The 13,161-nt window shown below is 61.9% G+C and overlaps 2 protein-coding genes across 2 annotated transcripts in view; both read right to left on the bottom strand.

The window, feature by feature from the left end:
* SNED1 (sushi, nidogen and EGF like domains 1) overlaps positions 1–4,434 on the bottom strand; it is a 38,176-nt gene extending 33,742 nt beyond the window's left edge. The window contains exon 1 of the mRNA XM_040972441.1: positions 4,222–4,434. Within this exon, the coding sequence (XP_040828375.1) occupies positions 4,222–4,434 (213 nt within the window). The remainder of the gene's footprint in view (positions 1–4,221) is intronic.
* Positions 4,435–6,726: 2,292 nt separating this feature from the next.
* Positions 6,727–13,161, bottom strand: part of CROCC2 (ciliary rootlet coiled-coil, rootletin family member 2) — a 40,185-nt gene continuing 33,750 nt past the window's right edge. The window contains exon 24 of the mRNA XM_040972439.1: positions 6,727–6,789. Coding sequence (XP_040828373.1) covers positions 6,727–6,789 — 63 coding nt within the window. The remainder of the gene's footprint in view (positions 6,790–13,161) is intronic.

Here is a 13,161-nt window from a genome sequence, read left to right as displayed (position 1 = left end):
ACAGAACCGAGACTAGGGCAGACTGGGAAGAGCACTGGAGAGCCGCCAGAGGAGAGCCAGCAGAGAAGGGGTTACCGACAGGGAGAGAGCAGGAGGGGGTCCCCAGAGACAGAGAACACAGGAGGGGGTCCTCACAGGAGCAGCGAGGAGACCCCCATGAAGACTGCCCAGGACCGCACAGCCTTGACTCAGCTGCCCGGCGTGCGGTCAGTGCCAGGCACACCCCAGCAGGCGTCAGCTTGTCACAGGCAGAATAAATATGAGAGACACGCAGGGCCGCACAGCTTGTGCAGGACCAAGTCAGGCTGGCAGTGGGACTGCAGGCCACAGGGCAGCCCTCTTGCCAATGCCTGGGTCATTACGGCAGAAGCCCGGGCACTGCACCTTGGCCAGAGACCACGAGGAACTGAGGATGGAGCAGGAGGCAGCCATGAGCTGGGAGAACAGCAGGACCCTGAGGTGGGGTCCCCTGGAGCAACGGGGTGGGCCAGCAGGTGGGGGACGTGCAGGTGCAGCAGAATGTCTGCAGCCTAGTCCCTGTGGCTGGTGACCGATGACTCAAGGGCAAATACAGCAACACGTGCAGGCCCAGCAGGACAGACCAGAGCAAACACAGCAGCATGCGTGTGGCACACGCATGACACGAGCTGACGGCTCACAGCGACACGCCAACACGTGCAGGCCCACGTTTGGTCCAAGTACCATGACATTGCACTTGTTAATTGAGGATCACATGTGGATCAATACCGAATAATGAATAATTTTTTTAAAAAGATTTTATTTTTATTGGAGAGTCAGATATAGAGAGGAGGGAAGACAGACAGAAAGATCTTCCATGTGCTGGTTCACGCCCCAAGCGGCCGCAACAGCCAGAGCTGAGCCGATTCCAGGTCTCCCACTGGGGTGCAGGATCCCAAGGCTTTGGGCCGTCCTTGATTGCTTTCCCAGGCCACAAGCAGGGAGCTGGATGGGAAGTGGAGCAGCCGGGACATGAACCGGCACCCCTATGGGATCCTGGTGCATGCAAGGCAAGGATTTAGCTACTAGGCTACCACGTCAGGCCCAAAATCTTAAAGCATAATTTGAACCTTGTGTAGTCAATGACCAGGACATGAACACAGGTGCTAAGCCACGAGATTGCGTGAGATCAGCAAACCCGGAGGGTCCAGCACCATGGTCAGCAGGTCAAGCCACCATTTGTGATGCCGGCATCCCCCACTGGGGACCTGGCTGCTTCACTGCTGGCCCAGCTCCTGCTCACACACTGGGAAAGCAGCAGAGGACAGCCCAACACCTCACACCCATGCTGGGGACCAGACTGATCCCCAGGCTCCTGGCTTCAACCTGGCCGGACGTCAGCCGTCGTGACCAGCTGGGGAATGAACCAGTAGATGGAAGATCTGTCTCTCTCACCCTGCTTTCAAATAAATAAATAAATAAGTCTTTTTTCCAAAGCTGAAGTAAGAAAACATGGTGAAGAAATGCAATGGCTACACGTGTGCCAGGGTACAGTCCAAGCTTGATGATGCATGCCAGATGGAAGCGGCCGGAACACCGCGTAGAAAGGAACTGGCAGACAGAAGGGGCTCAGGGGCCAGAGATAAAGCCCACCCTGCCAGGGCAGATGACGCTGGACAAGGGGGCTGCAGCTCACACCTCAGCCCTCCTTTCCCAGCACAGCCTGGTCCTGTCTGCCCAGACAGGCTGTGGAGAGCAAGGCAACGGGCCCATCCCTGCACATCCCTGCCAAGGGCAGCCGTGCGGGCCTCCCTGTTCACCCTCAGAGGAAGGGCCGAATGTTGACCGCGTACCCTAAGCCAGGAGCTTCCTGCATTGGGGGGACCAGGACCCTGGTTGCACACCCTGGGCTGGAAGCCTCCTGTGGCTGGGGGACAGGACCCCAGCTCTGGCTGTGGCGCCTGCACACTGGCAGGGGTCCGCCCTGGGAGGGAGCTGGGGGGAGGCCCAGCACCCTGGAGTGCCCAGTGCCCTGCACATGGGGTGTGAGGTAGGGAGGAAACCGGGGGTGGCAGCCACACACATGCTCATGCGACCATGTGTACACCCCTATGACTCACACACATTCCCATGTCAGGGGCTGCCGGGAAGGCCCTGGGCACGGGGAGAAGGTGACACCCACTGCCCTGTGCTCAGAGTGGGTACAGAGGCCACTGGGCAGACCCAGGGGGTATCTAGGAGGGGGAGATACCAGCCCCAACGGATGAGACCGGCAGCTGTAAGGAGTGGGCCAGGGAGAGCAGACAGGAAGCAGAAGGACATGGGGTCCAAGGAGTCCAGAACTCAGTGTCCCCTCACGGGCCTGCTCACCTGCCCTGCCCTCTCGGTCATGACCACCCAGGCCTGCACCTGCAGGGAGGGGGTACCGGGGGGCCCCGCCTGGCCAAGGCCACAGCAGGACAGGCAGCAAGCTGCACCTGCTCAAGTGTGAGAAGGCAGGGCAGGGGGACCCCCATGGGTGTTTCTGGCCTCAGCAGACATCCTTCAGAGCTGACCAGCTGGGGGACAAGCTCTGGCTCTGAGCAGACCACGCAGTCTGCCAGCCAGCAGGAAGCCGGGGCTGTGGTCGCCCCTGCCTGTGGGAACCCCATGCCTTCCCACCACCTGCTCAGATCCAGCAAGAACCTCAAGGAGGGCCTGACGCCGTGGCCTAACAGCTAAAGTCCTCGCCTTGAACACGCCAGATTTCCATATGGGCATCAGTTCATGTCCGGGCAGCTCCACTTCCCATCCAGCTCCCTGCTCGTGGCCTGGGAAAGCAGTCGAGGACGGCCCAAAGCCTTGGGACCCTGCACCCACATGGGAGACCTGGAGGAAGTTTCTGGCTCCTGGCTCCTGGCTTTGGATCGGTGCAGCACCAGCCTTGTGGTCACTTGAGAAATGAATCATCGGACGTAAGATCTTCCTCTCTGTCTCTCCTCCTCTCTGTGTATCTGACTTTGTAATGAAAATAGAATAAATCTTTAAAAAAAAAAAAAAGCACTACAAGAAGCCACTGAGGGCAGTACCTTCCAGGGGCTCCGCCCTGCCCAGCACTCCTGCTGCCCAGGCCTGGGACATGGCAGAATCCTAACCCTCAGGGATGCCACGCACCTGTCACCCCTACTCAACCACAGCATGGGGACAAGACAGGGAGTCCATAGCCCCCAGGGCCACAGCAGGGCTCCTGGGCTAGCACAGTCACCCTTCTTGAAGGGACAAAAGGCCACATCCATGGAGGGGCCCTGGCCGAGATCTCAGCCAGTCACCTTGTGGTGACAGCCAGGCCATTAGGGCGTACTAGCCTCTAGCGGGTCCAGCTAGCAACCGTGCGCTCGCTCCGGTCAGCTCAGCCCAACTCTGGGCCCGAGGTGGGGGGCCATGCAGAGGGCTAGGTCCTCAGGCAGAGCTTGATGCAGGCATCTGCTGGCTGCATCCCTGGCAGGTGTAAGATGCAAAGGTACAGCCTGCTCACCTGGCCATGGCTTGGCTCCCTCCATGCCCCCCCATCATGTGGCCCTAGTGACTGCCCACTCACCCAGGGACAAAGCAGGACGCAGGAATGCAAGGGGGCATGCACCTACAGCACAATGATACAACTGGACACCGCTCCTGGTGACCTCTGTCCAGAGCTGTCCCTGGGTCCTCACCAGGGCAGCATCTGTCATCCTCTGCCGGGCACAGCCTGATAGTTCACTAGAAGTTGCCCCTGAGGCGGGCCCGACCCCAGAGCCTCACGGGGACCGAGGGGCAGGGTGATAGGTCTGATGGCAGAGCAGACCTGGGGTATGCAATGCAGAACTGAAGGTGAGAGGCTGTGGAGGCTGGAGGAGTCCTGGCGGCTGCACCTGCCACTGCTAGCTGAGACCACCGGCCAGCACCACCCTCAAGTGTCTGGCCTGGGAGCCACCTTGGGGGCCTGGAGCTCTAAGCCCTGCCTGTAGGGTCCAGTGCAGCCTCCAGACTCAGGCGTGGGAGCGCAAAGCTGGGGTGCGGAGTCCGCCCCGCGCAGCGAGGGTCTGCGCCGCCCGCCCCGCCCGTCCGCCCGCCCGCCTGCCCGGACGCTGTCCGGCCTTGGCCGCGGCGGGAGGAAGCGCTGTCCTCAGTCCACCCCTGGCCGCCGCGGTGCCAAGTGGCTGGCGGCCGCGGCCGGAGCCGGGACGGCGGGCAGTGCCGGGCGCAGCGCCCTCCGTGCACCCCCGCGCGCCCGCGCCCCCCACTCACGTAGAGCCCCGAGTGCTGGGCGCCGAAGAACGGGAAGGGCGCGGAGAGCGGCCGCAGCCCGGAGCCGCCGTCGTCCTGCTTGGGGGTGAGGGCGTCGCCGCGCTCCGCGCCGAACGGGAAGAAGTCGGCCAACGGCACCGCGCCCCGCGCCCCGCGCGCCCCGAGCCCCAGGGCCGCGGCCACCAGCAGCGCCCAGGCGGCAGCGCCCCGCATCGCCGGGCTCTGCGGCGGGGCGAGGCCGGCGGAGCGGGCGTCGCGGGCCCTGGCCGCGCCGTCCGTGGGGCTTCGCGGAGCCGCTCCACCGAGGAGGAAGCGCCGGCTGCGAGCGCTGCGGGGACCGGCCCGCCCCCGGCCCGGCCGCGTCTTAAATACCCAGGCCGGCGGTCACTCGGCCGGCCGGGGCGGGCCGGGGCGGTGCCATGCAAATCAGCGACTCTTAAAGCGCCCGCCCGTGGGGACCCCCGCTCCCGGTGCTTCCCACCGGGGCCCCTGAGTTGAGGGGCGCAGGGAGGCCCTGGGCTTCTGACCCCAAGTTCGGCCAGGCGAGGCTCCCCTCCCCGGAGCACATGCTGGGGCGGGGGTGGCTCTGCTCCCTGCCTGAGGCCAGCCCCCAGGACGACCCCACCTGGCCCTGGAGTCCACTGTGTCCACTATGGCTGTCCGTGGTCAGGGCTGAGACTGGCCGGAGCTGTGCGGGCTCAGCAGGCGGTGGGGCAGGAAGCAGACCCTGGGGTGATGGACAGTTTGGGGCCAGTGTCCCTAGGTGGGGGCCATCGCAGCTCTTAGGCCCACCTTTCCCATCCCTGACCCTGGCAGTGCCCTGTGCATCTACCAAAGACACCTCTGGCTCCCCGTGGCATGTCCTGGACTCCAGGGACCTCAGCCCTCCTCCTCTCCCGGCGGGAACCCTGAGGGGGTGCTGGAGAGCGTCTGCCCTTCTAGGCTCTGGCCCTGGACTGTTGGGCACACCTGCACACCCTATGCCCACCAGCACGGGACGCCAGGAGCCACCACTTCGGGGGTCCAGCCCCACACAGGCACTGCTGCCCTGAGGCAGGGCTCGGGGAGACTGAGACGAGGCAGCAGCTCCTGGACGAAGCACGTGCTGCCTCACTGGCCTTGCCGAGTGCCCTGAAGCTGAGTGGGAGTCAGGCTCCTGCTAGACCCCCAGGTGTGAGGGGCTGCAGAGGGAAGAAGTCACAGGCGACCTGGGGGACCCCTGGCTGCCTTGGCTCACACATGTACAGGTACACTCACACACACACACACACACATACACACACACACTCACACACACAGCCAGATGACTCCACATGCACACACGTGGTACCCACACACACCCACATGCACAGCACATACACGCACAGTTGGCACCCACACACAGCCATCATGCACGCACTTACACAGTTCATACAATGAATGCACACACATATGTATTCATGTATGCTCACACGTGCATGTATGTGCACACACATCCTGGCAGTCGGCTGCCAGCAGGAGGTGTGGGGGGTCCACATGGCCTGAGACAGGGGTGGGTGCAGAAGCCCTGAGTTTGCCTTGGGGTCCCTCACAGTCTCCTCAACACAGCCAGCACAAGGTCCCGAGGACAGGTTCTGCATCCTGGGTCAGTTGTTACGGGGAAGGGGACAGGCGGCAGCCCCACTGCTGCCCTGCCATCCACTTGGCAACCCTGTCCTCCCCGGGGCAGGCTCCCACCGGGACTGTGAACCAGGGGGTCTGGCTGAGGTTGCTCCAAACTGCGCATGGGGCAGGGCTGCCTAGGCAGGAACTGCAGGGGGCTGGGTCCACCCCTGAGGGGCACAGCAGGGCCTGTGCCACACCAGAGCCCCAACCTGGTCCCCAGAACCACCGTAGTGAGCCGGGGCTTTCACAGACCTGCTGTGCCAGAGAGCACAGGGTTAACACGGGTGCGTACATGTTACATGAATGCACAATACACCGTGCACACACAGGCACACACAGGTACACACTGCACACACAAGTACACACACTCACACTTCCCCAGGCAAAAGAGAAACTTGGTCTCTCGGCACTAAAAAACGCCAGGAAGTGCTGCTGGGCCAGCAGCTCGGCTCTGGCCCTGGCTCTCAAGGCGTCTTTGTTTCGGCGCCGACCCTAATTTATCAAAACCAGACTCTCTCATGTGCAGGGTCTGGTTCCTGGCTCAGGCAGGGAGCCCTTCACCCCACACCTGCCCACTGAGGTCCCCAAGCCAATGTTCCCTTCTTGTGGTTCAGCCTCCTGGAGGGCCACGGGGCCGAGGGGCAGACATGTGCACAAGGCAGAGAAGCCGGCCTGCCTGGTTCTCCCAGGGAGCACAGAGCCCAGTCTGTGCCCTGAGGACACATGGAGCCCAGTGCATGCTTTGCAGGGCCCCTGCCTGAGTCCTCTGCTCAGACCTGATTCCTGGGGACCTTGAGGGTCCCCTGAGATTCACTCTCCTTGGAGGCACCTCTGGTTGGTGCTGCCTGCTCTGTGCCGGCCTCAGGCCTGCTGGACAGTGGCCAGGGCTGCTGGGTGGACCAGGATGCCCACAGGGCCAGGTAGCTGTAGTGGGAGGCAGTGTCAGACACCTTGTTTGGAACCCTGTAGGGGTGCCTGACTGATGAGGGGCAGAGCAAAGGCTGCAGCTCCCAAGCTCTCACCTGGACCCACAGGGCTTCCTTGCAGCCTGAAATGGGCAGGTGCTGGATGCTACCTCATGGCGTGTGGGGCGGGCAAGGGGACACCTGTGTCAGCCTCACCTCCTTATGGCCACGCCTACCACTACGGGGCAGGACAGGAAGGAGCTGAGGGCGAAACCTTGGGGGCCACACAGGATTCCGCTTCTGCATAACGGTTGCTTGGCTCCTCTTGTCCCTGTGGACACAAGGTACAGGCAAGTCCAGCCCCAGCAACCCTGAAAGTGTCCTGGCCAGAGAACTTACAGAGCTGCCCCAAGGCCCCTGACACACAGGCTGGGGGAGTGGGGGAGAAGGCAGATGGGCTGGGGTCGGGCCCCACCCTGTGGCCTTCTCCCCAACCCGGTTGTCAGCCTCACCCACCCTGCTGGGCTCAGGGACGGAGTGGGCAGGAGAGGAGTGATGAGGCCACAACAGGGGTCTGTCCTGTGGGTTTCAGAGAAAAGCAGGATCCAAAATAAACACACAGCCACAGCAGTTCCCCCTGAGATGGTGACAAAAGGCTGTGGCTGTGGGGCTCCCCGCTGCTCCCTGGGGCTTGTGAAAAGTTGCTCTCCCTTCCTACTGGCTGGTGTTTGCCTGCCATGCACCCCTCCCCCAGGCAAGCTGCAGGGTGGGCACCCACCCCCAGGTGTGGGACAGCACACAAGGGGGCTGCTCTGCAGGCTTCATGGGGGCCTTTGGCCTCACCAGGGGAGCAGGGTGCATGGCAGACCAGGGACCCCCAGATCCTTAGAACTCAGAGGGCACCACTAGCCAGAGGACCTCCAGCTGAGCCCCTTGGCAGATGTGTGTCAGGTGACGTGGCAGGCGTCCTTGTTAGAGCCCCAGTGTGTGTATGTGTGACACAAGGAGGTGTGTGTATGTGTGTGTGACACAGAGACGTGAGTGTGTGTGACAAGGGAAGTGAGTGTGTGTGACACAGGTGTGTGACCAGGGAGGTGTGTGTGTGACAGGGAGGTGAGTGTGTGTAACACGGCAGGTGTGTGACACAGGGAGGTGAGTGACACAGGGAGGTGAGCGTGACACAGGGAGGTGAGTGTGTGACACAGGGAGGTGAGTGTGTGTGACACAGGGAGGTGAGTGTGACATAGGGAGGTGAGTGACACAGGGAGGTGAGCGTGACACAGGGAGGTGAGTGTGTGACAGGGAGGTGAGTGTGTGACACAGGGAGGTGAGTGTGTGACACAGGGAGGTGAGTGTGTGTGACACAGGGAGGTGAGCGTGACACAGGGAGGTGAGTGACACAGGGAGGTGAGTGTGTGACACAGGGAGGTGTGTGTGTGTGACCAGGAGGTGTGTGTGTGACAGGGAGGTGAGTGTGTGTGACACAGGCAGGTGTGTGACACAGGGAGGTGAGTGACACAGGGAGGTGAGCGTGACACAGGGAGGTGAGAGTGTGTGACACAGGGAGGTGAGTGTGACACAGGGAGGTGAGTGACACAGGGAGGTGAGCGTGACACAGGGAGGTGAGTGTGTGACACAGGGAGGTGAGTGTGTGTGACACAGGGAGGTGTGTGTGTGACACAGGGAGGTGTGTGTGACACAGGGAGGTGAGTGTGTGACACAGGGAGGTGTGTATGTGACACAGGGAGGTGAGTGTGTGTGACACAAGGAGGTGAGTGTGTGACACAGGGAGGTGTGTATGTGACACAGGGAGGTGAGTGTGTGTGACAAGGGAAGTGAGTGTGTGACACAGGGAGGTGAGTGTGTGACACAGGGAGGTGAGTGTGTGACACAGGGACGTGAGTGTGTGTGACAAGGGACGTGAGTGTGTGTGACAGGGAGGTGAGTGTGTGACACAGGGAGGTGTGTGTGTGTGACAAGGGAAGTGAGTGTGTGACACAGGGAGGTGAGTGTCATATGAAGGTTAGTGTGTGTGACACAGGGAGGTGTGTGTGACACAGGGAGGTGAGTGTGTGTGACACAGGGACGTGAGTGTGTGTGACAAGGGACGTGAGTGTGTGTGACAGGGAGGTGAGTGTGTGTGACAGGGAGGTGAGTGTGTGACACAGGGAGGTGTGTGTGTGTGACAAGGGAAGTGAGTGTGTGACACAGGGAGGTGAGTGTCATATGAAGGTTAGTGTGTGTGACACAGGGAGGTGTGTGTGTGACACAGGGAGGTGAGTGCGTGACACAGGGAGGTGAGTGTGTGTGACACAGGGAGGTGAGTGTGTGACACAGGGAGGTGAGTGTGTGTGACACAGGGAGGTGTGTGTGTGACACAGGGAGGTGAGTGTGACACAGGGAGGTGAGTGACACAGGGAGGTGAGAGTGTGTGACACAGGGAGGTGAGTGACACAGGGAGGTGAGTGTGTGACACAGGGACGTGAGTGTGTGTGACACAGGGAGGTGAGTGACACAGGGAGGTGAGTGTCATATGAAGGTTAGTGTGTGGCACAGGGAGGTGAGTGTGTGTGACACAAGGAGGTGAGTGTGTGACACAGGGAGGTGAGTGTGTGTGACACAGGGAGGTGAGTGTGTGACACAGGGAGGTGAGTGTGTGTGACACAGGGAGGTGAGTGACACAGGGAGGTGTGTGTGTGTGACACAGGGAGGTGAGTGTGACACAGGGAGGTGAGTGACACAGGGAGGTGAGAGTGTGTGACACAGGGAGGTGTGTGTGTGACACAGGGAGGTGAGTGACACAGGGAGGTGAGTGTGTGACACAGGGACGTGAGTGTGTGTGACACAGGGAGGTGAGTGACACAGGGAGGTGAATGTCATATGAAGGTTAGTGTGTGACACAGGGAGGTGAGTGACACAGGGAGGTGTGTGTGTGTGACACAGGGAGGTGAGTGTGACACAGGGAGGTGAGTGACACAGGGAGGTGAGTGACACAGGGAGGTGAGTGTGTGACACAGGGACGTGAGTGTGACACAGGGAGGTGAGTGTGTGACACAGGGAGGTGAGTGTGTGACACAGGGAGGTGAGTGTGTGTGACACAGGGAGGTGAGTGTGTGACACAGGGAGGTGAGTGACACAGGGAGGTGAGTGTCATATGAAGGTTAGTGTGTGACACAGGGAGGTGAGTGTCATGGAAGTGAGTGTGTCAGGGAGGTGAGTGTCATGGAGATGAGTGTGTTGCTCAGGTTGTCAGAGCTGCCTTAGATCCTTCCGGAAGGTTTCCTGCTGTAACAGCCACTTCATGGGTCCAGTGTCTGCTCCCTCCTGTGGCCTGAACTGTACATGAGCAGTCAGAGCTATGTGGTCATCGGAGGGCTGGCGGCTGGACTCCTGACCCCACGTGTTGACCGCCTGGACCCCTGACCCCATGTGCTGACCGCCTGGACCTTGGTGACCCTACCTGCTGACTGCCTGGACTCCTGACCCCATGTGCTGACCGCCTGTACCCTTGACCCTACGTGCTGGCCACCTGGACTCCTGACCCCATGTGCTGACTGCCTGGACCTTGGTGACCCTACCTGCTGACTGCCTGGACTCCTGACCCCACATATTGACTGGCTGGGACCCTGGTGTCCATATGTGCTGACCACTGCCCCATGGCCATGCCCACCTTGGCCCAGCAAGCTACTGGGCTCTGTGGGACCAGGTGAAGCCATTCCTACAGGGCGGTTGGTGTTTGGGGCCAGGGCGAAGGCAGGGAGCAGCCTGGCAGGAAGCCAAGGACGCAGGCCCTCCCCTGGCCCTGGGCAGCCTCTAGTGTGGGGGCATTGAGGGTGCCCTGGTTGGGCTGGTGCTGGGCTGTTTCCTGGCTCAGGGCTGGCCTAGTGTTGTCCCCTCCAGGTCTGTGGGTCGCCCTGGCAACAGAGGGCCCGGCTCTCAAACAGGCCTCTGTGTGTTTGCACAGCTCTGCCGCCGTTTAATTAGAGGAATCTGTTCTTAATTAACTTTCTCTCAGCAAACACTCAGGCCCGTGGGAGGGAGAGGAACGCAACGTGAAAGGGGCTTGTGTCACAGCAGCGCTTGCTCTGGGACCCGCGGTCGGTGTGGCTGAGCCGGCTCGGCGCCAGCCCGGCCCAGGGGGGCCCTGCAAGTGACCCGGCCACAGCCAGCCGCTCCAGGTGGCCCGGGGCCAGGCTGGTCCCACCCCCAGCAGCCTGGAGCCCCTGGGCCAATGGCCCCTCCCTGCCCAGCCTGTGTGTGTCCCAGCGTGGGGTCTCAGGGCTGGGGGCTGGGCTTCTGGAGAATCCCTCAGGCACTGAGCAAATCCCAAGTCAGGCAGGGGAGGCACAGAGATGGGGAGCAAAAGAATCTGGTGTGGCAGCCCCTGAGGCTGGGGAGGCTGGGGAGGCTGGGGAGGCTGGGGAGGCTGGGGAGGCTGGGAGGGGCTGGGAGGGGCTGGGAGGGGCTGCGAGGGGCTGCGAGGGGCTGGGAGGGCTCAGGCTGAGATGGAGTGAGGGTCCTGGGAGCAGTTCGCCAACCATCTGAGGTTGGGGTCTGAGATGATGGAGGCAAGAAGTTTCTGGCAACCTGAGCACCCTTCTGGGGGCCACGAGAGGGCAGTCCACGTGGCCATGAAGGGGGCGGAGTCAGAGCTGGGGTTGCAAGCCCAGCAGACTAGGCAGGACACAGGCATGAAGCGAGGAACACAGCCCTGGAGGAAGAGGGCCATGGCCACGCAGGAGGAGAGGCACGGTCACACAGGAGGGACATAGTCACAGAGCAGGGAGGAGGGGCATGGCCACACAGGAGGGGCACAGCCACGGGAGAAGAGGGACACGGCCACACAGGAGGAGGGACACGGCCACGCAGGAGAGAGGGCCATGGCCACGGAGGAGGGAGGGGCACAGCCACACAGGAGGGGCATGGCCACACAGGAGGATGGGCATGGCCACGGGAGAAGAGGGACACGGCCACACAGGAGGAGGGACATGACTGCAAAGGAGGAGGGACACAGCTGTGGAGGAAGGGGGGCACAGCTGCACAGGAGGAGGGGCACGGCCACGCAGGAGGAGGGCTTAGTCACAGAGGAGAAAGGAGGGTCATGGCCACGGAGGAGGAGCCAAGGGTAGGGCTGGGGCTGTGGGACACAGGGCCAGGAGTGAGCCAGAACCACCTTATTCCGCTTGTTTATTGAAGCGAGTGCCTGTCCTGAGGTCTGTGGAGGCCAGGGCAGAGCAGCAGGCTCCCTCCAGGGACCCTGCCTCGTGGGACACTGGATGCTCCTTGGGTCATTGCAGGCCTCTGGCACAGCCCAGGATGGTCATGGCTCACACTGGAAATTGGAACAAGACACAGAAGACCATGTCACCACCCAGAAGGGAACAAACAGGAGGTGGAGGGGACCCTGAACTAGGCCAGTGTGGCCAGAAAGTGCAGGAGGGAAGGCAGTGTTGGTCAAGCTTAGGAAGGAGCCAGAGACACGCAGGTGGGTGAGATGCAAGCTGGAGCCGCAGGGCCTGGGCGGGCTCATCCCATGCTGGATATAGGTGAAGAGCAGGCTCTGGGAGCCAGCAGGCACAGGAGCCATGGGCCTCCCATGTGGAAGTGCCAGGGCCAGCCCCAGCTCTCCCTGCTGGTGGCCTGGGAGGCAGTAGTGACAGCCCAGGTGCCTGGCCCTCTGCCTCTTCATAGGAGACCGGATGCCCCATGTGGGAGGTGGGGCTCAGCATGTCTTCCCAAGCGGGAGGTGGGAGCACTCTGCTCTCCAGCCGGGGGAGGTAGACATGCTGTGCCCTCCAGGTGGGGGAGCGTTGTGCCCACCAAGTGTGGGAGGTGGGTGCTCTGTGCCCCCCAGGTGTGGGAGGCAGGAGCTCTGTGCCCCCCAGGTGTGGGAGGTGGATGCTCTGTGCCCTCCAGGTGTGGGGCACTTGTGCCTATGCAATCCACCTGCTAGCAGAAGCCCCCACCCTGTCTCACCCTGGCCTCCCCGAGCTCGCTTTCTGCCATGCCGCTGATGTCGTGCCCAGACCATCTGGGGGCTGGCTTGTGGGCCTGCGTGGGGTCTCTCGCTCACAGGAGATCCTCCCGGCAGCACAGGCTGTCCTCCGGATTCTGAGAGGCTGCGGGCGCTCCTTGGAGGTGACCGGATCCTCACCGACCCCTTCTACCTCATGTGGGTTCCACGAGGGTAGCTGAGAGCCAATGTCAGTTTATTCATCTGTGCGATGGGGGCTTGGGCCCCTCAAGGTCTGAGGACCTCAGACTGGGTCTTTTGTCCCCTGGCCGATCCCTTGTCACTCCTGCCTGCTGCCTTCTTTCTGACACTGGGCTGTGGGCACATGCAGCTGGGGACTCCCCCCATGCCCTTGCCCTGTGAAGCCCCAGTGACTTC

Source organism: Ochotona curzoniae, unplaced genomic scaffold, assembly GCF_017591425.1.
Source record: "Ochotona curzoniae isolate NIBS_2020 unplaced genomic scaffold, NIBS_Ocur_1.0 contig_2294, whole genome shotgun sequence".
In the NCBI taxonomy this organism is placed as follows: Eukaryota; Metazoa; Chordata; class Mammalia; order Lagomorpha; family Ochotonidae; genus Ochotona; species Ochotona curzoniae.
The sequence above is the reverse complement of the archived record's forward strand: the minus strand, read 5'-3'. Positions and strand labels throughout refer to the sequence as shown.